This window comes from Crocodylus siamensis, chromosome 1 (assembly GCF_052110815.1).
Source record: "Crocodylus siamensis isolate JL-2025a chromosome 1, ASM5211081v1, whole genome shotgun sequence".
Lineage (NCBI taxonomy): Eukaryota > Metazoa > Chordata > Crocodylia > Crocodylidae > Crocodylus > Crocodylus siamensis.
The window spans coordinates 66,922,584-66,949,815 of NC_143395.1; the positions used below are offsets into that span (position 1 = coordinate 66,922,584).

General features: G+C 44.4%; 1 protein-coding gene across 2 annotated transcripts in view; it reads right to left on the reverse strand.

The window, feature by feature from the left end:
* The window catches only part of ME1 (malic enzyme 1), a 297,390-nt gene that overhangs the window by 110,765 nt on the left and 159,393 nt on the right, over positions 1–27,232 (reverse strand). For both annotated transcript variants that reach the window (XM_090035718.1, XM_090035726.1), the window contains one exon: positions 11,295–11,398. In XM_090035718.1, coding sequence (XP_089891844.1) covers positions 11,295–11,398 — 104 coding nt within the window. The remainder of the gene's footprint in view (positions 1–11,294; positions 11,399–27,232) is intronic.

Genomic DNA, 27,232 nt, shown 5'->3' on the forward strand with positions numbered 1-27,232 from the left:
GTTATGCATACGGAATAGCAGATAAAAATAATACAAACAATTCTGTATCTATCAGTTCTAGAGTTGTCATCAGAGTCTAGATATGTTTGGCAAGGACACAAAGCTTCACTCTGAGGGTCTCTCTTGAATGTCAGATGTCAGCAGCCGAGGCCCACACTACCCCAGCAGGGTGGGTGAGACTGGCTGGTGGTATACCCTCTGTGCATAGTGGCCTCAGGACCCTGTGCTGCTCTGAAATCCCTCCTTTTATATTCTTTACCCCTCCTGGTGACTCTTCATTTCTGGGCATCGCCAGTTGGCCTTCCAGTGGTCATCACAGTGTCCACATTCTGTTCTGTCATCATACTCCTTTGTTTCACAAGCCCATCACATGCACACATCCTAATTTGATGCCTTCTAGTTTCTCCTAATTTGGTCCATCTACTAAAGCAAGAAATCCCGAGGGCCTTGCAGCTGGGCACTGGGACCTAATGCGGCTTTATCCTGTTATGGAACTCTGTGGAATATGCCTTCCATTTCCCAGCCTGGGAGTCTGCTTGCTGTTTACCTGTGTCAGGTACAGTGGGCCTTGAAGACACAAACAGGCTTTTTGGAAATCTATTAACCCTTGCAGTTACCCTGGACCATTGTTCTAAGGTATATCTACTTCACCTACAAGCCAGTTCCCAAAAGAAAACCCCTAAATACCTTTTTCTAGCCATCAGTCAGCTGTGGCTGAGTATTTACAAAGCTAGCCTGAGAGACACCTAGCTTCTGTTCCCAACTCCACCACTGGTTCAAAGACATTGTGAAGTCGCGTAGAGCCAGTTTTAAATTGAATTTGGCACCTGAGAGACATAAATAAGCACACGGTAGGATTTTCAAAGCAAATCTTGGCACCTAACATCTTTTCAGCTGCAAGCCACCTAAAAAATAAGTATATTAAAGATACAGATTGTGAGGTACTCCAATGCTATGGACTACTGTTAACCTCTTTTTCACTACGTCAGTGAATATTTATTACATTTACACAAAGGGGATCAATTCCAACAGGACTTAGAAATCGCCATCTCAGAATACGTCTAGGGGTCATTATAAAATTCAAAACATCTGAAATGCGTCATTATAAAATTTAAAACATCTGAAATGCATCCTAAAACAACAAGAACAGGAACAACAAAAAGTGCCAAGTTGAAACAGTTTTTCATCTCAAATCTTGTCTTATTATTTTAATATTACTAGTTGTAGTGTGCAAGGCAAACAGGCCTTAACACAGTGAGTTTAGTTAAAACTAAAATCAGAAAATGGTGATTAAAAAAAAAAAAAAAAAAAAAAACTTAATAAACATCACTTACAGGGCACAGGTGGGAGTGAATGTTGCATAGCATTTGGGATGATTTTAGTGATAGAAATCAGGTGGAGGAGGGAGAGCAGGGACTGGGTAATAGAGGGTGAAACTACAAGACATCTACCCCTATTAGTCATGTTGAAAATGAGTCAGACCTTGCCTGGGGTTGAAATTTCATAGATTTCATAGATTTTACAGTCAAAAGGGACCTATTAGATCATCGAGTACAACCCCCTGCCCTGGGCAGGAAAGAGTGCTGGGGTCAGACGACCCCAGCCAGGTGTCTGTCTAATCTCCTCTTAAATACCTCCAAGGAAGGGGGACAGCACCACCTCCCTTGGAAGCATATTCCATATTTTGACAATCCTTACTGTAAAGAATTGTTTCCTGATGTCCAGTCTGAATTGGCTCTCCTTCAGTTTGTGGCCATTATTTCCAGTTATCCCGATGAGTGCCCTGGTAAACACTGTATCCCCTACTTCCTGCTGTCCCTCCCTGATGAATTTGTAGATGGCCACAAGATCACCTCTCAGCCTTCTCTCACAGAGGCTGAGATTCAGGAAGAGATTCAGGTCCCTCAATCGGTACTCATAGGGTTTTTTCTGTAGGCCTTAAACCAGACACATTGCCCTCCTCTGAACCCTTTCCAGGTTATCTACATCCCTCCTGAAATGCGGTGCCCAAAACTGAACACAATACTCCAGCTACGGCCTGATCAATGCCGCATAGAAGGGAAGTATCCCCTCCCTAGACCTCTTTGTGATGCACCTACTTATGCAAGAAAGAGTGTAGTTAGCTTTACTTATTACTTCATCACATTAGTGACTTATGTTCATTTTGGAGTCAACTATGACTGAGATCCCTTTCCGCAGTTGTGCTGCTTAGAATGGTACCTCCCAAGCTATAAGAGTGTTGATGATTCTTCCTCCCTAGGTGCAACACATGGCACTTATTTTTGTTAAACTGCATCCTATTCTGTTCTGCCCACTTCCCCAGCCTCTCCAAATCCACCTTAATTCACTCCCTGCCCTCTAGTTTGTTTACCAACCCCCATAGTTTGATATCATTTGCAATTCAGATGGAAATACTTCTTAATTATCTTTGGAAATATGACATAAGGAGCATTTCAACCAGAATATTTCTTTCTAGGATGTATGACCAATTTCAGACAAAATATCCATATAAATAAAATGTTTGTTCCTGCTGACAGTTAATGTAACTATACTTAATATAAACCTACAACTCTAACGCACCTCCTAGATACTGGGGTATATCAACATAACTCCGATAAGCACACATTACCACAACCTTGTACTGGTGCCATGATTAGGTGCTTTGTATTATAAAATTTTAATGCAGGATGTTTTTATAATTCATCACTCAAAATCACTGCCACTGGACTTATATATAGTAGCCTTAGGAGTTTTAGAATAGTCCAACACTAATACCAATACTTACTGTGAGCTTTTTTTCTAGCAAAAAGTCCCCTCTGATACAGCTGCAGAAGGACAGGCTTGAAAACAATATGACACTTGTCAGAGGGACATCCAGAGGTCATCTAGTCCAACCCTCTGTCTGAGGCAGGATCCTACCTATCCAAATCATCCCATACAAACCATAATCTACAAGCTACATAAGACTACCATCAACTCTGATACAACACAGACCCAACACCCTAATCTACCACAGTTAAAGCAGGGAAACCATGGCAACCATGTTGTCAATATGGGCATTTGTACATGTGATGAAAATTGCTCGTTTTTGTGGTTTAATTGCAGCACACTTTATATGTACAGGGTTTATTGAGATTTAAATGAATTTGTTACATTGCAAACTAAACCACATCTGCATGTAGTTTAGTTTGCAATGTAGCTATTTGGAATATTGCAGCCTTTAATATGACAGCATGCCCCCTCAGCCACGGGAGACATGGGCTGAACACAGCAGCAGCATGGGGCCCAATCCTTCCTCCTCCCCCAAGCCTGCCTGCCTTTTCTGTGGCTGGAGGCGAGCTGCCAGAGGACTGAGTGGCCCTTGCACTGTGTGTGTGTGTGTGGGGGGGGGTCCTGGTCCTTCCCTCCACAGTGGTGGTGCCCTCAGGGCTGCCAGATGAGCTACTAGCTAGGCAGGTGCTGCCTCAGCTCAGAAGCGCCCAAACCAACTCTTCCCCAAGCTTGTCCAGGTTTCCAGTGCACTGTGCACCATCCCCACTGCTTTCTCCAGCTGCCAGCACACCCAGCTGCCCTCCTGCTGCCTCCCCACACACTGTCCCAGGGGCAAGCCAGCTTGTTCCTAGGTAGTCTCAGACAGCAGGAAGATGGCAGGGACAGTGAACAGGGCACTGCTTTCCAGGTGGGCTCAGGAAACAGATGGATCAAGCTGGGTGCTGCCTGTGAGCTGAGGAAGCATCCAGCCCACTAGCAGCCCACCTTGGTGGCCCCAAGGCACACTACCAGTGTGGAGGGAAGGACCGGGGCCCCTTGCAGCTCAGGGCCCACTGGAAGCTTATCCCCTGGCCGCAGGCAGGCTCCACAGAAAAAAAAAGAAGAAAAAAAGAAAAGGATTGGCCCCCCTGCAACTTTTTATTTTCTGGCAGAGCCTGCCCTCATGAGCTGCTGGCAACAGCGGTCCTTTCCTCAGTGACGGTGGCACCCCACAGGCAGGTTGCTAGTAGGCAGGTGCTGCCCCTGCTTACAGGCATCACCTGCTGGATCCATCTCTTCCCTGAGCCCACCCAGGGAGTATCACCCTGTTCATTGTCCCCCCGCTGCCTTCCTGCCACCTGAAAATGACCGGGAATGGGCTGGCTTGCCCTTGGGTCAGCACAGGGAAGTGGCAGGAGGGCATCTGGGTGTGCTGGCAGCTGGAGAAGATAGCAGGGATGTTGCACAGTGTGCTGCAAGCCTGGGCAGGCTCAGGAAAGTATTGGATAAGACAGGTGGCTGTCTCCAAGATGGGGCACCACCTGCCCACTAGCACCCCGCCTCAGGGGTGCCACCACCACGGAGGGAAGGACCAGGGCCCCCAGAGCTCAGAGCCCATGTAGCCACCAGCAGCTCACACAGGCAGGCTCCATCAGAAAAAAAAAAAAAAAAGCAGCATGGGGCTCCATTTTTTTTTTCATGGTGCCTACCTGTGGCTGGGGGCGAGCTGGTGCCAGCTCCCAAGTTTTAGGGGTCCCAGTTCTTCCCACCACAGAGGCAGTGCCCCCCACGGCCACCCAGGAAAGCTGCTAGCAGGCCAGGGGCTCTCAGCTTGGAGGCAGATTGGGCCCCTCATCGGAAGTCATGGAAGTCCCTAAATTGAAATGGAGGGTCTTCAATCAACACAATTAAAAACCCACTGTTTCAAGTTAGGGGGCTAAACCCCCACCACGTATACAAGCACCCTTCATGCTCAACAAGTCCTGGGTAGAAGGCCATGTCCCCTGCTACAGAGGAAGTCAAAGTCCCCCAAAGTCTACACCAATCTGACCATAGAGTAAAATTCCTGACCCCAAATATGGCAATTGGCCTGACCCCGAGCAGAGGAGCAAGACCCCTTTAGCCGGGAACCTACACTTAGATCATTCCCGACCAGTGGCTGTCCAACCTCTTCTTGAACACCTCCAGTGATAGAGCGTCCACAGCTTCCTTAGGCAGTCTACTCTACTGCCTCACTATTCTAACAGTGAAGAAGTTTTACCGGATATCCAATCTAAGCTTACCTTGCCGCAACTTCAGGCCACTGGTCTGTGTTCTCCTCTCTGCAGCAATTACTAGACATTGCATAAATGTAAAATAAGACTTAGAGACTTACTACATGCTATTATAGACAGACCCAGAGATTCCACTTTTATAATTTATAATTCTGAGACCAAAGTAAAAGTTCAGGTTTCAGATTCTGAAAGCACCAAAAACATTCCCCACCTACAATTTAAAAAAAAAAAAAAAAGAGGTGGTCACTCCCCTGTATCCCAACCCCCAATCACTCACTCATTCACGCACATGAAGTCCCTAGGCATTCATTGTTTTCCATTATCCGTGGAGGATGATAGAGCACTTGTTTTTCAACACTTCACTGTTGAGCTTAGTTAAGAATTTTTCCACGCTCTCATAGTTCTATTGTAATACTAGAATGTCTTTTAGAAATAAACTTGAGGTGATTAGAGTTTCCTGCCTGTTCTGTTCTGTTTTAATTCTGTCTGTTTTAACTGTCCAATATAATATTCATTGTCATTTACTGTATCCAAAAAGTTCATAAGCCATGCTTTTGCTTTCATTGTTATCAGATCTTACAAATTTGGCCCTGAAGCAGCAATATTATATTATTTCCTTTTCTTACCTACAATCAACTTGAACAAAATTATCCTATTCGTTACAATATTTTGTTAGCTATTGTCTCTTTAGTTCAGGTATAATTTTCTATATGCTCAGTGCCTACAAGGCAACAAGCTTTCTTCCTCAATTTGATTGTCGCTTTGGTTTCCTTCAGGGCAAACTCTGCCCTAAACTAAGAGCCATTCTAGCCTGCCTTATAACTACAATGGAGTTAATAAGCAGCACTTACCATATTCCCTCCCCCTAATGCAGGGTGAGCTCAATATTTGTTTTCTCCTATGCAGTCCAGTCAGGACCACACTTGGGACTAGTTTCAAGTTGCCAGAAGAACCATTCTCCTCACTACACACTGCATCTACTAGGTTACAACCTTAAATATCATATTTTCCACATATTTCCCCAGGCAAAGAAAATATTTATGTATACTGGCTAGCAGAAATCCCAATTTTTCTGTGTCCCAATTTCTTCCACAAAATAAAAACAAACAAAACAAAAATACCAACACTAATAATATATGGTTAGATAACGTAATATGATATGAACTAATGCATGGTCTGAAAAAAAAACAAAGTTATTTGTGAACAATACTGCCAAGGAATCAAGCCAGTGGTAATTAACTTTAGATTGTGACTAATGTAATGCAAAGCATACTGTATTATACTTGTCAGCAGTTTACAGATGTAAAAAAGTACTTTTCCTCTTTTTAAAGAAGCATAGATTGTAACGATAACATAACTGATGTTACTTTTCAAGGACTCATAACAATAATCATCATTCTTGAAATAATTAGAAAGCTATTGTTGTCAAGATTGTAGATTAAGATTGTTAATTACTGTCATAGAAGGGTAATATATAGGTTATGCTATACCAGAATTATAATTCTCTCTGCTATGGGCAAAGTAACCTACCGCTAGACCAAAAGTAAACCACTTCCCCTCTTTACACTGGTTTGCCACAACACTGATTGATAAGAAGGGAAGGATGGAACAGGAGGCAACACTACACTTCTGTAACCATCATCAGACCACGCGTGTACAGATGCTTTGTCAGCCGTTGCAGTGACCTGCAACGTAGGAGGCCAGCATAATGCAATAAGGTGGGGTGCACCTCCATCCACATTCTCCTCCTTAAACTAGGAGGATGTTCCAGAACTGGATGTGGGCAAAGGCACTTCTGTCAAGTTTATCTGGGGTACAGACCCCCGTCAGAGGGGAAATTTCCCAGTACATGTTTCTAGCTTCTTTAAATTCACTTGGCATCACATAACTAGGACTGAACTTTGCTTACTAAAAAGAAGACACTTTTCTTTCATCGAAAATCTCCCATTCCACTCCCATTCCGTTTTCTTATCAAATTCCCAGTCTCATAGATCTACCTCAAGTATCTGCTTGGCCTCATTACTGTAGTATCCAAGCATCTCTAAACCTTAAATGCATTTATCTTCTCACTTTTGTGACAGGGCTGAATGGAGGCACAAAGAGATAACTCTTTTTTCTAAGCCTACAAACAGTTCCTGGTAGATCAGGAAACTGAATCCCAGTTTCTGAAGTCCTAACCATTTAACTATCCTCTCTCTCTAAAACTTCCTCTGTGAATATTACTATTTAAGAACAATTTGTCATTTGGAAAAAAAATGTTTCTTGCTATGAAATGTGTTATGACCAAATAACTCCATGGAACCAATATGATAAATAATTATGAAATAATTTTCCAGGTTGACTCATGTTCTTCAATGGTGAAGGTATTGGCCCATTTTTCTCATGTTATAAAGTGTTCCTTCCATCCAAAATATTTTTTCCCATATGATTTACTTTTACCATATTGGCACCAAAGAACGAAACAGCTGGTGATATTCAAGGAAATTACAGCACACGCCCACAGGAAAGGCAGATGTTGGCAGCAGTAAGAGAAAATAAAGCTGCTCACTAGATATGTGCCAACAAACATCCAGATAGTCTCCATATGCCTTTGCCCTCACACATCTGGGAAATAGCTGCATTGCGCTAGTTTTATCCTAAAAGGATAGCAAACTAGATACCACACCAGAAGTCTGTGTAGTAGACTCTTAACAGGCACTGGGCGTGCCTGTTATTTTAAGAAGGAAGAAGGCTCTGGATGGAGCAGAGTCAGCATGCAGGGAAGCACCTGACCAGAAAGGGGCAGGCCTAAACTGGGCTGTAAGCCCGGGGACAGAGCTGGGGCAGGTAGTCTCACCCTAGCTGCTGACATATAAGAAGCTCCTCAGTAAGCAGCAGACAGAGGGAGATCGCACTCTCAGGGGTTAAGAGAAAGCAGCCTTAGAGATGAGATAGGGTCTGGTGGTTTAGGGATGGAGACAAGGGGCACTTGGAGCCGCACAGTAAGCCCTTAAGACCCCGAGTAGTAACACTTGAGCAGCTGCACGAGACTGGGGATCCCTGAGACAGCATCCTTTCCCAAGGATCTAATAACAACAAGATGTGGCAGGACAGGTGAAGGGGAGCGAGAAGCCTGAGAAATGGTGGCAACGCATGAGACAAGTAGCCAACAGGGGGTGTTGTGGCTGTCACAGTACAGGGTCCCCAGGGATGGCCATGGTACCCCTAGGGCTCTGTGACTATGCCAGCTCTACCCTGAAGGGGCCTTCTAATCTCTCCTGCCACATTTGTTGGAAAAAATAATAAGTAGGGAGGCTGCCCACGAGTCTGTGTGGCCACCATCCTGTTGAACCTTACTACACCCTATGGGTCCTTGAGCCCCTTGCTGGGTCCTGTTCTAACTTGGTGCCTCATGGGACATCTTAAGCCTTATGGGCTTATTGTGCGACTCCAAACCTCCCCTATACTATCATGGATGTTATACGACTGTAGTCCCCTCTGCCGGGGCATCAGCCTACTCAGCCACTACCCCTTTAATGTGACTCGGCCTTCTAGCCTACGTGCGCTGTGTCGGACCTGGCTTTGAGGTGCTAGTTCCACTCCCTCCTTTCCTGCCACTGGGCCTCTGGCCCCTGTACACTGCACACCTGTAGCACCATGCTCTTCACATCCCTCTGATATGGGGCTGTCTGGCCCCTGTCTGTTGCACCCTCTGGCGCCGGGCCCTCCAGCCCCTTGTGTGCCCTGTGTTTTGCACACTACTAGGAAAACAAACCTTGGAAAACTCTCCCAGAACATCTGAACATTTGTACAAAGTCTAAGGCTTCTCTAAGGTCAGCATATTTACACCATAACAAAGCTGTAAATATGCAGGACAAGAACCTGAAAACGTCCAACTAATTTCTACTCATGGGGCTCATCACATCTCAGGATCAGGTCCAGGCTATACATTGTTAGTAACCAAATGACTAAACACTCCCTTTATTATTTAGATTATAGTCCTTCATTCCATCTATTAATGACCAGAGTAAAGAAATCAGCAAGAAGGCCTGGGAACCAAATTTTTCTCCCCTTTTCCCAGTCCCCATTTGCTAGTTCTGTTAAAGAAAAATATAATTGTGATGCTGGGTCTGCCTTCATCAGTTCCCCCCTTCACTGACAAAACCTATTTAAGTCACAAAATAATGACAACAACAGAATCCATCCTTTTTTCTTACCTAAATATACAGAATATTTAGTTTCATAACAAGAAAACTTTTAAAATTTAAAAGGATACCCAGAAAGAAAACAAGAATTATGCAGACAAACTACAAGATAATTTAATTAACTAAATAAGCATTTTATTCTCTTGCCCTTTTGCTTCATCCACCCTACAACTTAATTGGACACAAGATATTACCAGACATTACCATATACGTTAAATAATGATAACTTAAATTGTACATGACATTATTTCATTTTTCATTAAAAGACTACATTATTCAATATCATATTCAACATGATATATGCACCCGTAAGGCTTTTTGTAAGCTGATAAAAACTCAGAATGTTAATATATCTCATTCTAAAACTGTTTATAATTAGGGTGTTTCTCAGACTGGCTATTGTAATCTGACTCCCAAACCCATTAGAATAAATATTGTTTAAAAGGAAAAATGCTTAATAGGTATTTGCTGTAGTTCCTTCTATTGCATCCCCTTTACTTAAAAATATTTGAGTCGGAATCCTGCAGTGTTCTCCCTTAAAACCCTGGTTTTCATTTGCCTTATTTAAGAATAAATATTTCTGATGTCCATTTACTGGAACAGAAATAAATTAAAATAAATGTCAGACTCAAATATTACAGACAGGTATACATTTCACCGACTTTAAAAAGTGACTGGGTACAGGGTGACCTTTTGGGAGCTGTCTCCCACCCAGTTCTGCCAATCAGCTGATCAGGAAACCAGGCAGGGGGCAGCTGTGTTCAGGACCAGAGGCTGCCCCCTGCCTGGTCCCATTGATCTGGGTGGACCAAAGCAGGGGAGCTATGTGCCAGCCATGGGGCCAGCAGCACTCTTGCTCTGCTGGCTGGTGTGACTGTCCCCTGCCTAGTGTTCTGACCAGGAGATAGGATCCCCCTTGTGGCTCCTGCAGCACAGGCACTGGCCCATTCTCTCAGAGCTGTGGGAAGAGCCGCCCCCAAAGCCAGAACACTGGAAAGCACCAGTGGCCCCAGCAATAGTCTGTTTCCTGCAATGAGAGGAGCAACAACCAGAGCTCTCCCACAGCCCTGAAGAAACCCTGGGGACAGCTCCACTTCCTGCTGCCCTTTGAATAGCACCAGGGTAGAGCCAGGACTGGAAGCACAGCCCCAGTTTGCCCACAGAGAGGCAGGGGCAGGGAGCACACCTCCCGCTCCAAAGGCCCAGGAGGCTAGAGGCTGCCTCTTTCCTGCAGCTACCCCCAGCTGATGCTCATGTGGTACCAGATGGAAACAACCTCTCTGCCATAGGGGCTAGGGGAGAAACGTAGCATCTCCTTATCACCCCCTGGCTGGAAAGCTCACTCTTGAGGCAACTATGTTGCTCTCCAACCATGGGGCTGAAATGCCTGTATGCCCTGCTCTCACCTCCTCCCCCCCCCCATGCCCCCCACTCCCCACCATGTTTTCTAGTGTTGCAAATTTCCTATAAATTTATTGCACTGGAGTTGAATGCCTGTCCCTAGCCAATGTAACTGTTAAAACTGCATACTCCTGTAATGGTATAAATTAGCTAAATCCTGACAAAAAGGAACAGAAAAGTTTACCATGCGCTGTGGAGCTTAAATATACAATAAAAAGTGAACAGGAAGATGGCATACACTGCTGTAGCACAGAAGCTAGGCCATTCCTTTATAAAAAAAAAAAATAAAAAAAAATAACCACAGATGAAATGGAAATAATCTGACATGATTTAGAATAAATCACTTGAAAGTCAAAACGGTCTGCTATACCACATTTTAACTCTGAATTAAACAGCATTCAAGTTGCAATGATTTTGCTCCACATTTACCATCACAGGAGCATGCACAGTTACATTCTAACTGCCTATGCCAATATTACCTAATACAGATATAAATGATCTCTATCCACTCCTCAGAGTTGAAAATTCACCAGTCATGGATACACCCAAATGTAGAATTTCATACATGGATAATTACCCTGACTTTAATTTACTATGTATGTGGTGCACTCTGAGGCATAAGAAACAGACAAGACTCAGAATACTATAGCAGTTGAGCCCAATGAATAGCAAATGTATTGTGTACCTTGAAGTCACAGCTTGCATGAATTCATCGAGAAGATCATCATAGGCTTGACCTCTCACTCTTTTGTGTCTCAGTCCAATATACAAAGGATCTTTTAGTAACTCCTGTTAAAAAAAAAATTCAACTCAAGTAAACAAGCTACACTGCTACATCCTAAAATAATCATCATCAAAATAATAATAAAGAAGAGACAGTGATACAGTATTTGACGATTAGCCTGTCATGTGGGGTACTTAGCCATTTATCCATCTGTACATACAGATTGAGGAATTGTAACAAAGACGACAGAAACACCCCACTGTATCATGGGGAATGGAATTCATCTGTGCCATTATCTAGCAAAGTACTAAAGGTTTAAATGCTAAAAGTTGTTTACACAGGTATTAAAGAGTTTTCCAATAGAAACCAAAATATTATATATATTTGTTTATCCTCATTCTAGTCTTTAAAGAAGTTTTGTTCTGTTTTTTTAAACTCCCTCTTTATACATAGATGGAAATATTACTTTCTCTCATATAAAAGAGTTTCACTGTTCATGTCAAGTTTTCATACATCATAATATACCTTAAAATATTAATATTCAAAATGCCTGTTCCACAGAAAACATTCAGATACAGCCATACCCACTTCTAAATTTAACTAAAGCGCTCTAGTTTGGGGTTTTTTCTAGTTCAGTGATCAGTGTATTTCAGAAGCAGCACATCACATTTTATGTTTTAGTAGCTATGTTTTCATTAAAAAAGCCCAAACCGCCAGTAAAACAGACTTTTATTTTCATATTAGAGCTGTCCCAGATTTCTGGCTCTTCAGTTTCTATAAGAGCCTTGATTTATCTTCCTCTGGCACCACTCCATTTAAACATCATTTCAAAATGCTCAGCCCCTTCATTTGGATTCCTGTTATAAATTGAATTGAAATGCTTAGCCAGACTGTGGCTGTGCCATCTGACAATAATTGCTTCTTCTCAATGTCTCTTTTGCTTTGGTTTTTAGAAAAGCCATCATAACGGCTTTGTGGATTCACTGCTTTAGAATACTCATTTTTAGGCAAAAGGTACAAGGTCCTGAGTAAATTATTATACATAGCAAAAACATAGAAGTTCTTACCCAGTTTCAGTAAAGAAGGCAGGGCAGGGTAGCACCTTAAAGACTAATGTGTTCAGAAGCACAAGCTTTCATAAGTGATAATGTACTTAATAAGAGTCACAGGTGTGGCCCACAGAACCCTACCATCTGGTCCACACTGCTGCCTGTGGGTCTCAGTCCAGCACATCACACGTAGTGTAAGCTGGCCCCAGCCGTACACACTACTTATGGTATGTGGAGCCTGTTCAGCACAGGCTGCACATGGCACAGGGGCTAGAGCCAGCATAGGCCTTGCTTGCAGAGTATAGGAACAATCTGGGGCATGTATTCTATGTGGTGTCCACACTGGACCAGTCCTGCACACTGGATTCGGAGCCAGTCTGGATCAGGCCCACTGACCAACTGTGCCAGATCCAGCGGTCAGGGCCCATCTGGCACACATCCACATGCAGCATGCACTTCAGATCAGTCCTATGCACCATATGCCATGAAGGGCTTGGGCTGGCACATGCTGCACATAGCGCATAGGGCCAGTGTCCAGTCTGTGGGCACAATCCAGACTGGCCCTGGATAAAGCATGTAGGGCCAGTCCAGTGTCACACATGAAGCACTTGCCACAGACTGCCCCACATACTGGATGTATCATGCACTGACTGGCCCCAGTTTTTGCTGCATGCAAGGCCAGGGCCAGCACAGACTACACAAGGTGTGCGGGACTAGGGCCGACACACGTGTTGCAAGCAACATGCTGGGCTGGTCCAGGACACGCATTGCATGGAGCATCTGCACTGGATGTATGCGGCATCCAGTCCACAGATCAGCTCTGCATCTACTTCATCAGTTGGAAGAATTGACTTTGCAAAAAACAATGGAACTAAATAAGAAGGAATACAATAATTTAAATTTAAATTGTAAGAAAAGGGGGAGGAAAAGGGAGAGGGGCACTGCTAAAAGGCAACTCTGAGTTGAAAAGATTAAAAAGGATATGTGTAACAAAGCTGTACATATTCTTCCCCCTCATTTTTTTGTATATACCCTATTTCCCTGCCCTTTCACAGTTCTGTCCCTTCCAATTGCAAAATACCTCCCACTTCCCTCCCCTCTACCCCTACTCTGAGCAAAAGTGAGCTGCAATCTTGAGTGGAATCTTCAGGCACTAACATAAAGAAATATTTACCACGACTACTACTAACACTATGGGCAAAAGCTTTCCAACATAAACTGAATTCTAAAACTTCAAAGCCAAACAAGACAAAAGATGGAAGGCCACCAGAAAAAAAAAAAGTCAGGTCTCATTGCCAGTATGTTAAATGACAACGGAAATTAATGTAACTGATTAAATTCTTCAAGTAACAAATCTCCAGGAAACATGACCATGACAGCTCAAATATAAGAAACTGAATGATAAGTCTGTGTAAGGACATAATTTATATACATTAGCAAAGAGTAAAAAAATGGACTCGTCATGTGTAGATTAAAGACAATAGGCTCCTGTTAGCAATTAGGTTTGTAAAAATTGACAGAGAAAATAATTTCTGTATATGACATCTAACTGTAACACACAATGTCCCATTAGTCAGCACAGTTTAGAGTACCCATAGATGATAGTTAGTTTATAATTTCAGCTGCTTCCAAAGTAGAACTGGTTAGGATTTTTTGAGGAAACATTTTTCATCAAAAATGTTGAGTCGTCAAAACCAAAACTACTGCAGGAATGTACATACCAACTTCAATAAGGATGACATTTCTTGTAAAAGAAAGAGAAACAGACCATAACTATACTGCCTCCCTGCACGACACTGTGGTTGCTGCCAACAAAATCAGTTCCACCCATTTGCTCCTCCTTTAGCAAAGCAAAGCCCAGTAACTAGACAGCACAAATGGCTCACAAATGGCCCTGAGCACCACCCTCAGGATCACAAAAAACAGGGAACTTGAGAGCAGTATTATGGCCAACAGCAAGCCACCTTGGGCCAATCCCACACCACCTCTGCTGTCTGGGTAAACAAGTGGGAAGGGCTTATTTTCTCTAGGATGGTTCCAGTGTCAGCATAGGCTTGGTAAATTAGATCCTTCCCAACTCACGACAGTCAATTATTTAGTGGTGACGTAAGAGACCAAAGTGCAAATGCATGCTCTGCCAAATTCAAACCAAGGTTTTGACCCTCAGTTTCCTACTTCAAGTAAGTGTCTTGACCACCTACCAGTCTACCAGCTATTCTAGGGCAGGGGTAAAAAAAAAAAAAAATACTGCACAGTAAGCCTACCCAGGAGCAGGTCTACACATGCTCCCTCTTGGGAGCAGATATGCTCCCACCCTGCTCTGTCCCCATGCAGCAGCTAGGGGACAAGGGGGGCTGGCAGGGAACAAAGGGCCAGGACACTGCACATAGGGCTAGGAGAGCTCTGCAAGCTGCTGCAGCAGCTGCCTCTTGGCCTTGTACACATCAGGAGGGGTCTTGATGTGCATGGGCTGGGAAACAGTTGCTGCTGCAGAGCTCTCCCACCCCCAGGGGGGTTTCCCTAGGCAGCCCTTGGGACTGGCCTGGAACTGTTCTGCTTCTGGGGCATTTTTTCTCTGTGGAGGACTCTTGTCATTGCCCAGGGTTGGCTGGGACCCGGCCCAGAACGAGACAGTTCCCAGCTAGCCTTGAGCTGTACAGCAAATTCTTTGCACAACTGGGAGCTGACTGGGACCTGCCCCAGACTGTGACAGCTCCTGGCCATGTTTGGGCTGTGCAGGGAAGCAAGCAGCTCATGGGTCCTGGCACTGCTCGGCTCCCGTGGGGAGCCAAGCAGTGCTGGGGCAGGGGGGAGAGATGCAGATAGCTACCTCATCTCAGTGCTGCTTGGCTCCCAGTTCCCGGGGGGGGGTGGGGAGAAAGGGGAGCTGAGCAGTGCCAGGACCAGGGGAATTCCCTGTCCACTGCAGCCCCCCAGTACAGGGGCTGACCAGGAACAAATTTCCTCCCAGCCACTGTCTATACATATGCTGCTGTGCAGTATCTACTGCGCAGTTAATTTACCACCTTTATTTACAGGTAGTAACTAACTGCCCAGTAGACTAACTTACTATGCAATACATGTATGCACATGTAGAGGGTGATACTTTACTGCACAGTAGATTATTCTACTGTGCAGTAAAAAGTGTCTTGTGTAGACAAACCCACTGAAAACCTAATCAAGTTGGACACAACTTAAAATAGAGAAATTAGTTACAATGGGTTCAATTGTGGCTTTTCAAGTCTCAAGTGACAGGGTAGTATGCTGTTGAACTGCCAATGGGAGAGCCTGGAAGGGAGTCAATCCACCTCTTGCTTTCCTCATTGCTGATGGGAGGGAACAAACTAGGCCAGGTCTACAACCCAAGATAGGACATGGTTGCTGCCATGCCAAAAGAGCTACAATAATGAATCGCAAGGAAAGAAGCTGTCTTCTAAAGCGCTAGTTTTACAGGTGACCACTCCTCTTAATCTCCCCAACTGGGAGGAGTGGGGAGGGGGGGAATGGGGACATAAGGACTCTGGACCCTTTTCTTTGGATGGCCTTGTTTTGCCTTGCACTTCTATGCAACCACTGCCAACCCTCATTTTGACGCTAAGTTGCTGTTTGGTGTGTATAGTTTATCCCCTTTCAAATCTCCATAACTTACGTGACTCAGCCTCCCTTGCCCTTAACAGGCAGTATGATTAGCAGTTCAAATAAATTTCTTGTAATAATTATCGAATAAAGTAATCAGGTTTTGTTCTAGATTTCTGCAAAACAATCCATGAAATGTACAAGGTTTACTTCCATGTGTCACTATTTGTCAAACCTAGTTAAATAAAATGTTCATAGGCAGACTGAAACAATACACCAAGTTTTCAGCCAGAAGCCAACTTTGGCTGAATTATAAATCCAGAAAAATCAAGTTATTTCTTGACTACCACACATTCTATTACTTGCTAAACAAAAACTCATACCTAAGTGCATAATTAAAGCTTTGGCACTGTTCATAGTCTCCCTTATCTCTGGCCCCACCTCTGTATTTAGTACTAGATGCTCAATTTCACAGTCCAGTATTTAAAATTAAGGCATTTATAAGAAGTGTCAACCAACCACATTTATAGAAGCCCCACACCCACCTACCCACCCACACCCCTTTGATATAGACCTTTAATGAGGCACCCTTAAAATGTACCTGAATGCATATGGGGCTCATTATTAAGCTTTCCAGTTTAGGCAGAGTATAATAAGCCTGGACAACTTTACAGCTTTACCAAAACTGAAAATTCTTTTACAGCTCAGTGCATGTTCTTTCACCAGTGTTACAGTTCAACAGGAAGCAACCAAAAAAATCCTATACAGTTGCTTGGGATGATATATAGTTAGGCACATCAGGATTTTTTTTTTTTAAATCAGTAAACGCTGTTACATGTCGAATCTACCTCATACTCAGACCAACAAAAAATATTTCCATCATTAATAACCAAAATTTATAGAAAGAGATGAAAGAAAAATGATAGTCAGTGGAGTGTGTGATGACAGGGAGAGAAGTCCTACAAAACCATGCTGACTGTAGTTTGGACTGCAACTCCTATGGGAGGCATACACTCAATGGAAGGGAGGGGCCATCACCAGGGAGGATTATACTGCGGTTGCTCAGGGATGCAGGGGGGCAGTAAGGAAGACCGAGGCAGAGATGCAACTGGGACTAGCTTCCCGAATCAAGGGCAACAAGAAGTCATTTTTTAAATACATAGGGGGCAAAAAGAAGGTTCTGGGTAATGCGGGGCCCCTGCAGGACACGCTAGGAAATTCGGTCGTCACACCAGACGAGAAAGCTAACGTATTTAACAATTTCTTTCCCTCCATTTTCCTGAGCAGGGGCCAGAACAGCCATCCCCCACCTTTGGGCCCCCCTTAGATCCCAGGAGAGGTGCACATAGGCCAAGCGTTAGTGAGGAACTAGTTAGGGAACTTCTGGAGGGATTGGATGTATTCAAATCAGCTGGTCCGGATGATCTCCACCCTAGGGTGCTGCGGGAATTAGCTGAGGTCATCGCAGAACCCCTGGCACGGCTTTACAAGCACTCATGGTGCTCTGGTGTGGTGCCAGAGGACTGGAAAAAGGCCAATGTGGTTCCCATCTTCAAAAACGGGAGGAAGGAGGACCCGGGAAACTATAGGCCAGTTAGTCTTTCCTCAATCTTGGGTAAGCTTTTTGAGGGAATTATTCTGGCACATGTCCATGAGGGGCCAGCAAGGGAGATTATGCTTAGGAGCAACCAACATGGGTTCATTAGTGGCAGGTACTATCAGACCAACCTGGTGGCCTTCTACGACCAGGTCACCAAATCCTTAGATGCAGGAGCAGCAGTGGACATAGGCCTTCCGAAAATCCAGGAAGACTTCGACACTGTCTCTCGCCCCATTCTCATTAAGAAACTGGGAGACTGTGGTGTCGACACCTACACAGTCAAATAGGTTGCCAACTAGCTGGAGGGTCGCACCCAGAGAGTGGTGGTGGACGGGTCATTTTCGACCTGGAGGGATGTGGGCAGTGGGGTTCCGCAGGGCTTGGTCCTTGGGCCCACACTGTTCAACATCTTCGTCAGTGACTTCATAGTTTCATAGTTTCTAGGGTCAGAAGGGACCTGAGTAGATCATCTATTCCGACCCCCTGCACCCAGATTTGAACAGGGTGCTTTTTACCACCTATTCCAAGTCACCAATGAAGATGTTGAACAGTGCGGCCCGAGGACTGAGCCCTGCGGAACCCCACTGCCCCCATCCCTCGACTTGGATGAGGGGGTAAAAAGCACCCTGTTCAAATTTGTTGATGACACTAAGATGTGGGGGAATATGGGCACGCTAGAAGGGAGGAATAGGCTGCAATCGGACCCAGACAGGTTACAGGGGTGGGCAGATAAGAACAGGATAGGATTCAACACTTACAAGTGCAAAGTGATGCACCTAGGAAGGAACAACTGGCACCATACCTACCTGGAGTTGGGGAACTCCATTCTTGTCAGTACAGCAGTGGAAAAGGATCTTGGAGTCATCATTGACTCCAAGATGAACATGGGCCGGCAGTGTGGGGATGCAGTCAGGAAGGCCAACCGTACCTTGTCATGCATCCACAGATGCATCTCAAGCAGGTCCAAGGAGGTGATACTCCCCCTCTATGCGGCACTGGTCAGGCCACAGCTGGAGTACTGCATCCAGTTCTGGATGCCGCACTTCAAGAGGGATGTGGACAGCATGGAGAGGGCCACTCGCATGATCAGGGGGCAGCAGGGCAGGCCCTATGAGGAGAGGCTACGGGACCTGAACCTGTTCAGCCTCCACAAGAGAAGGCTGAGGGGGGACCTAGTGGCTTGTTACAAACTAGTCAGAAGGTACAAGCAGGCATTGGGAGAGTCCTTGTTCCCCCAAGCACTACCAAGAGTGACTAGAAATAATGGTCACAAGCTGGCAGAGTGTAGATTCAGGCTAGATATCAGGAGGTACTACCTCACAGTCAGGGTGGCTAGGATCTGGAACCAACTTCCAAGAGAAGCGGTGCTGGCTCCTAACCTGGGGTCTTTAAGAGGAGGCTAGATGAACACTTTGCTGGGGTCGTTGGAACCCAGTACTATTTCCTGCCATGGCAGGGTGTCAGACTCAATGATCTGCTCAGGTCCCTTCCAACCCTACAAACTATGAAACTTAGGGGACTGGGAACAAAAGAAGAGGAAGTGATAAAGCAGATGAGGGAGCTAAGGGCTCTGTCACTCAGCTGGTGGCAGTCCTATAGTAGTTACATTTGTCATTAATAGTCTGCCCCCACACTTGTAATTTTGTGCAATCCTGAAAATTTAAATTGATAAAAATCAAAAGAAATGCTTTCAAATAAACATTGACATTATCCACCAAAATTATTAAAAAATAAAAACTGAATTCTGCCAAGCCCACGTACACAGTGAAACCCAGATAGGGAACCAAAGAATGAAACATTCAACTTAAAAAAACAGTGGTCATTTCTAAACCATGAGCAGCAAACATATTTACTACTAATTATTTTATCATGCTCCAACTCAATTACTGTAAAGAAGGTTGGATACTATAGTCAAATGTGTCAACCTGGCATGCAAGGTCCTTTTTCTCAAGTGAAGGAAAGAAACTTGAATCACAAGCTTGGTTTTAGAACTATTTTTTTCTTTTGGAGATTTATCTCCTTCACAACAGCTCTCTCCTTTCTCTGACTAATGGGTTTCATTAAATATCATTTAACACACATAATAGAAGGTGAATAAAGACTTTTTATATACTTATGCTTGAATGCAAACAAGGATGTAAAACATATTCATGCTTAGAAATACAACTTCAAACATGAGCATCAAACATTTTTCCACAAAAGGAGCTTGACTGAGGTTCTGGTACTGGAAAGATAATACAGATGTACTTAGCATTTGCTGTGTAAAATAAGAAAGGGTTCTTTGAAGCACCACCTGAATGTATTAAAACTGTAATGACCTTGGGGCTGCAAGAAAAAAAGCAACTCATTTATAGTATCTTACTTGTACACTTTTAAGAAATCAGCAAACCATCCAAGTTCAAGCAAGACCTGAACTGTGCACCTGGCTCTAATTTAGCTCCAGGAGCCAACCCAGTGAGCAACAGATTACACAAGTGGTAGATTTCAGCAACATGGAATGAACATGCTGAAATGCCATATACTCTGAAATTTGGTACTGAAATATTTCCTTGGAACAGATATTTTTCTTTTCGGAGAACAGGTTTACAGGAAAATTGGAGGTACAGAACCTGATCCTGTTACACACTGAGCAACTCCAGTCACAGCAAACTCAGGGTAGGACGCTCAGAACCTCTCAGGTGGTGCTGACACTTTCAGAAAAGTCAGAAAACTATCTGGCATGCTGACTGCCAAAGGACTTACAGTCCTATGGACTATGTGAAAACCCCATGTCTGTCTCTCATCTTTATTTCTATTGCAAATTATTTTCAAAGGTGAAAGCTGAATAACCAATCAAGAACAGTGTGTGCCCCCAGCAGCTGGGGGGGCATGGCTGCGTTGACGGGAGCTCCCGCAGATGCCGCTGGCACTGTTGGCAGTGGGAGCCGCAGGCGCCACCTGCAGCGTTGGTGGTGGGGTGGCGAGCCGCGACTGCCTACAGGCACTGCTGACACTGTCAGCAGTGCCTTTTTGCAGGGGGTGCACCGGCATACTCAGGGAGTGCATGTGCACCCACTACACGTTGCCCCTGTAACCAATTTGGGTGGAAGGTATGTAAATTTAGGGTAAAATAAGTCATAGCATCCTTTGAAATAAAAGTTGTTGGAAATTATGATGGTATTTCAAATCTTTATATTTTCAGTGATAAACTGTACAAAATAAACTTGTTTTGCACTCTTATATAAGCTACCATACTTTACAAAATTAAGCTTTAAACTAAACTTTACCAAATTTACAAAATTAAAGGGGCATTTTGAAATTTTCATATTCTGATTTAGAAGAGATAAGATAAGTAGAAATTAGAACTGATCAGAAATAAAATTTGTGGAAAACTCAAACATTTCAAAATCTGTTTTTACCCAAATCAGAATGAAATGCCAAAAATTCCCATAAAAATTTTTAAAAAATTCGGAATCAAGACCACTTCGATCATGTTGACACCATACAAAATATGTATTCAACATCACATCTAAATAAAGTTTAAATTAAATGAAAAATTGAAATCATATTAACTATTTTTACTTCATTTAAACAAAATTACAACTTTGAAATATTGCTCTTTTTATTTTATCCATAAACATTAGCTGAAGTTGATTCCTGTGAAAAGGCTAGAGGGATTTGGCGGGAGGTTTCATTTGGGGAATGGACTGGAGGGTAGGGAAAGCACAGCCTCATGGCTAGGACCAGCAATTAGATTGATCTTGATGGACATGATCAAAGTTAAACTACCTCTGAGGTACAGGGTGTCTATAGAAATTACACTTTCCACATGATAAGGCCACCAGAAGTGCACTGTAATCATAACATAACACACATTTAGAGCTGCAGAGAGCTTTTAAATGGCAATTCTCACAAAAAATTAACCCTTGGACACAGTATCAATTGAAGGCACTCTAGGGCAGTAATAGCCTGTGTATGGGTTCCCATTGAGGGTTAATTACAGGCAATTCTGCCTGTATCCCAGATGCCTTTGTGGGGCTGGGCCTGTGAGCACTGGCCCAACCCTGTCCCTGGGCTGTCACAAAGAAGAGACAGAAAAAACCCTGTCTCTTTTCTGTGCAGCCAGGCAGAGGGAGAGAGCCCCCTCACTGCCATGTGTCCCCCCAGCTACCCCTGCTGGGGGATTGGGGGTAGCCAAGCCAGGCCTGCATGGCTGAGGGGAGCTCCATTTCTCCCTTGCCTCAGCTCCAGCCACTGCAAAAGTGAGCTGGCAGCTGTATGCTTCCACTGTCAAGAGGCTTGGATGGGGGATTGGGGAAGGAAGCCCCCTGCCTTGCAGCCCCTACAGCTACACATGCTGGGGTACTGGAAGGAGCAGGACCCAAGAGTTGTGTGGGGGAGGGGCTCCAGTCCCCCACCCCTCCCATCCCAGCCTGGACAGCAGCGGTACACAGCTGCTGGCTCAGCTTAGCCACAGCCAGAGCTAGGGCAGCAGGGTGGGGGGAAGGAAAGAGACAGAGCCCCTTTCCTTCCCTCATAGGCCTGGCCTAGTTTCCCCCAAGAGCACAGCAGTTGGGTTGGGGTGGGGTGGTACGCGAGGCAGGGAGTCTCTTCTCCGCCCCACCCCAGCTGTGGCAAAGCTGAACCAGCAGCTGGATGCTGCCATTGTGAAGAGGCTAGGGCAGGGAGTTGGGGAATGGAGCCCCCCGCTACATGGACCCAGCCCATATACTCCTACTAGGGTCTTGGGAGAAGTGAGTGGGGGAGTTAGGTTGGGCCTATGAGGTGAGGGGACTCCATTTCCCTCCTGCCCCAGCTCCAGTCATGGCAGCCAGGACTGCCACTGTCAATGCAGGGTCAGCAGGAAGGTAGCCCCCCTGCCACATGGGCCCAGCCCAGCTCCCTAGGACCCCAGCAGGGGTAGTGGGGGGAGCTGTGTGGCAAGGGGGCTCCCTTCCCCTCCTAACCCCAGCCCACTGCTGACAGTTGCCAGTTGGTGGGTGGGGGCAGCACTGGGGAGAAAGGCTTCTTGGGAGGCTGTTGGAGCACACCCTCCTGCTGGCCAGGGCCACAGCAGGCAGGCTCCCAATGCCTGATAGGTTCAGTGGCGCTCTATGACGCTTTTGTGTGAAGTGCCATAGGAAGAATGTGCTGCCTAAAAGTTTGTACGCACCCAGAGTTAACTTAGACTGCATCTGCCATTTTTAGACTGATCTAACTGTTCTGAACTTCTGTACAGATCACACTTAGATCCCTAGTTAGGTGGATCTAAGTGCAAGGTCCACATCCAAGTGAACCAAGTTAGATCAAATGGCCCTTTTTAACATTATGTAACCTCCCCAAATGTCTGTATGTACCCTAGAGAACGAAGTTTACATTTCTATTTACATTCATTTTACCTTCTGACTCATCTCAGAAGGCTCAGGAAATGGGCGGACAAGAACCTGATGGTGTTCAACACCAAAAAATACAAGGTTCTCCACCTTGGGAAGAAAAACCCGCAGCATGCTTACAGGCTTGGCAGTGCTATACTGGTTAGCACTATGGACAAAAAGGACTTGGGGGATCAAGACTAACCACAAGATGAACATGAGCCTTCAGTGTGATGCTGCAGCTAGTAAAGCGACCAAAATGCTAGCTTGCATCCAGAGATGCTTCTCAAGCAAATCCCAGGATGTCATTCTCCCGTTGTACTCAGCCTTGGTAAGGCTGCAGCTGGAGTATTGCATCCAGTTTTGGGCTCACAATTCAAAAAGGATATGGGGAAGCTTGAGAGAGTCCAGAGGAGAGCCACATGCATGATCAGAGGTCAGGAAAACAAACCTTATGATGAGAGGCTGAGAGCTATGGGACTCTTCAGCCTTTAAAAGCGCAGGCTCAAGGGGTAATCTAATAGCTGCCTATAAGGGGTACTCACCAGGATCTGGGGGAACATCTGTTCACCAGAGCATCCCAAAGGATGACAAGGTCAAATGGTCACAAACTCCTCCATGACCATTTCAGGCTGGACATAAGGAAGAACTTCTTTACTGTCTGAGCCCCCAAGGTCTGGAATAGCCTGCCGCTGGAGGTGGTTCAAGCACCTACTTTGAACACCTTCAAGAGAAATTTGGATGTTTATCTTGCTGGGATCCTATGACCCCTGCTGAATCCCTGCCCCTGGGGTGGGGGGCTGAACTCAAAGATCTTCCAAGGTCCCTTCCAGCCCTAATGTCTGTGAAATCTATGAAAATCCGGAGAAAATAATCTCAACAATCACCCAACAATTTGATAGTTTTATCAAGTTGTTTTTCGCTTAGGAGTTTTTCTTTCACTTGGCAAATTTCCTGCCTGGAATCATCACATCATTTCACTGGTGGGCTCACCACCAGAAGTACTGACATTTCATTGGCCCTCTCAACTTTGGAAACACTAGACAACGCTTCATTTGGTTCTGTCCAACCTAAAATATTCCTTCCAACTTTAAAAGCAGCACCGAAATCTGAAAAGTATCAGTATGCAAAATTCTAAATATGCATTATGCAGGAGGTCAAATGCATAATGGACCATTCTGGCCTGGTAATCTACCAAAAAAATGTTTGAAATGAAGTGAGGTTCCACAGAAAGAAAAAAAATGATAGAATACAGTTTCAATGTTTGCATAGTTAAAATGGTGTTTTAAAACAAACCTGCAGTAATATTACTATATGTTTAAACATTGATAACATATACATAATATAATACAGAAGTAGAAAGAAATAATTATGTAACTCAAACAATTTTTCTTCCAGATCTAATACAAGACCACCTCTAGTAACACTGGGCACCTAATACATGTGCCCAACACCTGATAATAATGCATCAGAGTAAATTCAATTAATTGAGTTTGCTGGAGTGTGATAATTACCATGCTCCAACAGCCTCAGTGTCATGTGTATTCAGCATCTCCACACTTCAAAATAGTGGCAGGGGTGCTTTAATTAATGAGCTTTAGTTGAAGTGCCCCCACTGCCATTTTGAAGCACAGGACACTAAATACATGGGACACTGAGGGAGCTTTAATTAGAGCCGCTCAAATTAAAGTGCCCCCCCCAATCCTGGAGCACATGTAAAGACACCTGTAGTTCTTATTCTTGTCCATGTGTACTATCATTCTAAATTAGCATTTGGTACAGGTAAGCCAGGCTTGTCTTGTGCAGAGTTCGAAATGCCTTTGCAATGTTTCAACTATTACATTTGTCAGCACCTATACACATGCGCCTTATAAAAATTTAACAAAATGAAACAGTTAATCACCTATGGATGCAGACACATGTAACATTTGAAACCTTTTCAAGTATAACAGGAAACCTTTAAAAAACATTGCATTGCAGCTGCCAGACAAACATGCAGACCTTGTTGCACCCCTAGTACTCAACAGCTAGAGTGCCAGGAGCAATGGGGACATATGGCAGTTACCAGGGTGCGAGGAGACCATGGGGGAGGGAACGGTGGAAGAGTGCTGCATTGTGGGATGCTGGAAGACTGACATACTGCACAGACATACAATGGAACAAAACAGTACCAAATGGTACCTGCTCCCTCCTGGGATATCTTGGTCACCCTCTGGCACCTATCTATACAATAGCCTTTTGAAACATTTCAAAGGTATTTTTATGAAATACCAGTTACATGCCCTAGGTTTCTCTGAGCCAAGAAAGGCTGCAAAGTACGTACAGTAAAGAACACTACCACTCTTCTGCATCCTTTGATAACGTAGAGAGTGTCAGGCTCTATAAAATGGATAAATAATAAATGGACACTGAAAAAAAGACATCTGGAATAAAAATGTGACAGTTGTTATAGGCTGTGCATGACAAAGCCCTTGCAAGTGTCCATATTTCTACAGAATCCTGCAAAGTTTTATGGGGATTATACACAACCATTCAGAAAACCTTGACTCCTCTGAAAAAAATAATGTGGCTAAAACAGTTTAAGTTCAAAGCATTCCATCTGCTATATCCATGTCTTGTTTAAAATTGTAATCATATAACTGCACAAGTAGCCATATTAGTGGCCACTATATCTGTCAGTACACCACATATTTCTGATTGTGTTACTTGTATCCAAAAAATGTTTATGTTCCAATCTTCAGCTTAACCACCCATCACAGGAGAATAGGGGATCAGAAGCAGCAGGTAGCAGGCCAAGAGAAACTAAAGCATGGTGCAGGATTCTCACAGGAACATCTCACTGGTCTGAAAGTCTCAGAAGGCATACAGATGGTATGGAGGTCACATGTGCCTTAAAAATCAGTGCTACCAGAAAAAGCTGATCTTCCAGTACAATCGTCAGCTACCTCCTTTTGAAAGCTTCCCCTTGCTTCCTCCAACCTTCTGCCTCTCATATTAGTGCATACTCTCCAGTTTGCAATCTTAAAAGACTCCTCTTCAGCAGATCTGAAAACCCACAGAGTGCATCTTTCCACAGGTAGTGATTAAAAGTTAGGCTGTTCCTCTTCCTTTATGTTTTTTCTTCTCTACCTTAACAACAACACTTCCAATACTTTTACATTGCCTCCACTGTATAAGCTATGAAAGTTATAAAGTAATTTTATAACAGAATTCATTAATCACAGAATTTAGGGCCTCTAAACTGCATAAATCAGTATGCAAGGAATATTTTCCTCCATGTATTAATCTTAACATATAGTCCAGTACATGGCCCAAAATAATGTCAAAGGAGCAAGGAGAGAGATTAAAAAAAACCTACTACTTTCATCCTGCATTTTGAACAAATAAAATGAATACGTTGTGTGCTGCTTGACAGGCTCAGAGAACTCTCAAAGTTAACATCTGTCTAGATAATAGGGATGATGCCAGTTCTACAAATTTGTCTGCAATTTGAGTTGGAACTTGGAGCATATACAAAACCATGATCTCGGAGCAATATTTCATCAGGCACAAATTTAGGATGTATGACTCCTTTATATAGTTAAACCGAAAACAAATGGTTGTCTACATGCCAGTGGTTTTTCATGTAAAATTTAATCATGATTCTATTGAGCAAACAAAGGACATGAAGAATTTCACACTGTGTAGGACTTCATACACAGGAATGATTTTGTAATGTGAAATCGTATTTTAGCCTACATGAAACAGACAAAGAGAAGAGTAGCCTGACAGCTTTGTTAGTCGAAAACAAGGCATTTATCATGTCACCCAACACAATAGCATGCTGCCTATCGTGCCACCCAACACAACAGTACACTCCATGAAGAAACCGGAAATTCCTTAATGAAGGTGACTAATCATTATACTCTCTACACCAGCAGTGCTCAACTTCTGACCCATGGGCCAAATGCAGCCAACCAAACCTTGGGATCTGTCCTGTGGGGTTTCCCAAGGGTTAGAAAATTTGGCGGGGGGGGGGGGGGCCAGTGGCAATTAATACCGCCATCCTCTCCACTGCCAAAATCCCAAGCCCCACACAGTGGTTTGGAGCCATCCACTTCTCCCCGTGGGACTGGGCTATGCACCCTCCCACTGCACAACTGGCTTGTGTCTAAGCCATGGCCCCCCCCTCCACCCAGCCAGGTTGGGGCCAAGCTATGTCCTTTCCTCCTGTGGGGCCAGGCCATTCCCCTCCCCCCACCCTCCCAGGGAAAAGAAGTACACCTCCTACTCCCCCAGCCTACCAGGCTGGAGCTGAACCAGGCTTCCCTTCCCTCCCCTCCA